Source organism: Elephantulus edwardii, unplaced genomic scaffold (assembly GCF_000299155.1).
Source record: "Elephantulus edwardii isolate Elephantulus edwardi_28Jun2011 unplaced genomic scaffold, EleEdw1.0 scaffold02747, whole genome shotgun sequence".
NCBI classification, from domain to species: domain Eukaryota; kingdom Metazoa; phylum Chordata; class Mammalia; order Macroscelidea; family Macroscelididae; genus Elephantulus; species Elephantulus edwardii.
In genome coordinates, this window is record NW_006402497.1 from 2,007 (window position 1) to 3,450 (window position 1,444).

The following is a 1,444-nucleotide window of genomic DNA, read 5'->3' on the forward strand; positions in this document are numbered from 1 at the left end:
AAAGCAGTTAAGCACTTGGCTACAAGCTGAAAGGTGGATGGTTCAAACCTGCTATGTTTTGCCCATATGTTTCTGAAAGATAACAACCTTGAAAATCCCATAGAGCAGTCCTACTAGGACACTCATGGGGTCATCATTGATTAGAATCAACTCAATGTGGAATCAAAGGAGGATACTTCAAAGATTCAGATCCTCCCAGAAGAGCCATGGGTGAGCATTAACATTACTGGTAAGTATATTCATTTTCTCCTGGACACAAGAGCCTATTATTTGGTGCTAAAAGCCTTCTGAGGTCCCAACTATTCTCACTATTTCTTAGTTGTTGGAGTTGACGGAAAACCTCATAAATAGTTCCTTACTTCAGCTCTGCCTTGCAAGCAGACTTCCAAGCTGTAAAACAACTCAGCGGTAGATGGAATTTGATCCACGACTTAAGAACAAGAAATGACATAGTTGAGCCTCTACATCTTGTGGTTCCTAACCTTTAAATTATAATAGACAAAGTGCTAGTAAATAAGCTTTTTATTTTAAGAACTACCTTCCCCCCACGCCAAAGAAAGAACTACCTTCCCTCCATATCTTGATTTGTGCCACTGTTATAAACACTACTTGGAATATTACTGCTTTTAACTTTTGACCCATGTACTTTTAACTTGTTAGTTAAATTTGTGTCTTCTGGCTGCAACAGTTCCATGATGCATCTTCAAGGATATGAACATGTGTGCAAAAGCACAATTGATAACAGTGCATCTAAATTCCAAAAATAAATTTTTACAATTGTTGTTGTTGTTGTGATGTGCAGTCAAGTCACTTGCAACTCATAGTAACCCTATGCACTATGTACTGCCCATATGCATATGTATGCGAGCGCCCATGTCGAGGTAGCACTGGGTGACAGCTCCTCTTGTGGTCAGGTCCCGGTATTCCCGGTACATGTTGTGGGTCCCACTGTGGGAGTTGCAGCACAGCCAGATGTCAAAGTTCTTCACACCCAAGGGGGACTTCTTGAACACTTGTCCACAGTATACAATTTCCCCAGAAGACTTCTTCATCTTCTTCAGCTGTGACACAAAGTACCAGAAGCGGGTCTTGGCAACAACATGGTTGGGGGAGGAGATGCACATGCGGTAAAGTGGTGGAGTCCAACATTTGGGGGTGGGCAGGTAGAGCCCCACTACCTTGTACTCATGAAGTGTTCCCGAAGCCTTCATAGCGATCTTTCGGCGATCGTCACGACCCACAAAAGGCTCTCCAAAGTCTTGAAGAGCAATGCTATCAGTTTAAAGACTAAGGTATGCATGATTCAAGCCTTGGTTTTCAATCACTTTCTATGCATCTGAGAGCTGGACAATGAATAAGAATGACAGACAAAAGTTGATCCCTTTGAACATCAACTGTGGTGTTGAAAAAGAGTAGTGAATACTCATGGACTGCAAAAAGAACA

At 42.0% G+C, this 1,444-nt stretch overlaps 1 protein-coding gene across 1 annotated transcript; it reads right to left on the reverse strand.

Annotated features, from left to right (window-relative positions):
- Positions 1-836: 836 nt before the first annotated feature.
- Positions 837-1,211, reverse strand: LOC102847604 (60S ribosomal protein L18a-like). Its single transcript, XM_006903504.1, has one exon. The coding sequence runs from the start codon at positions 1,209-1,211 to the stop codon at positions 837-839; it is 375 nt and encodes a 124-aa protein (XP_006903566.1).
- Between the last annotated feature and the right edge of the window lie 233 nt (positions 1,212-1,444).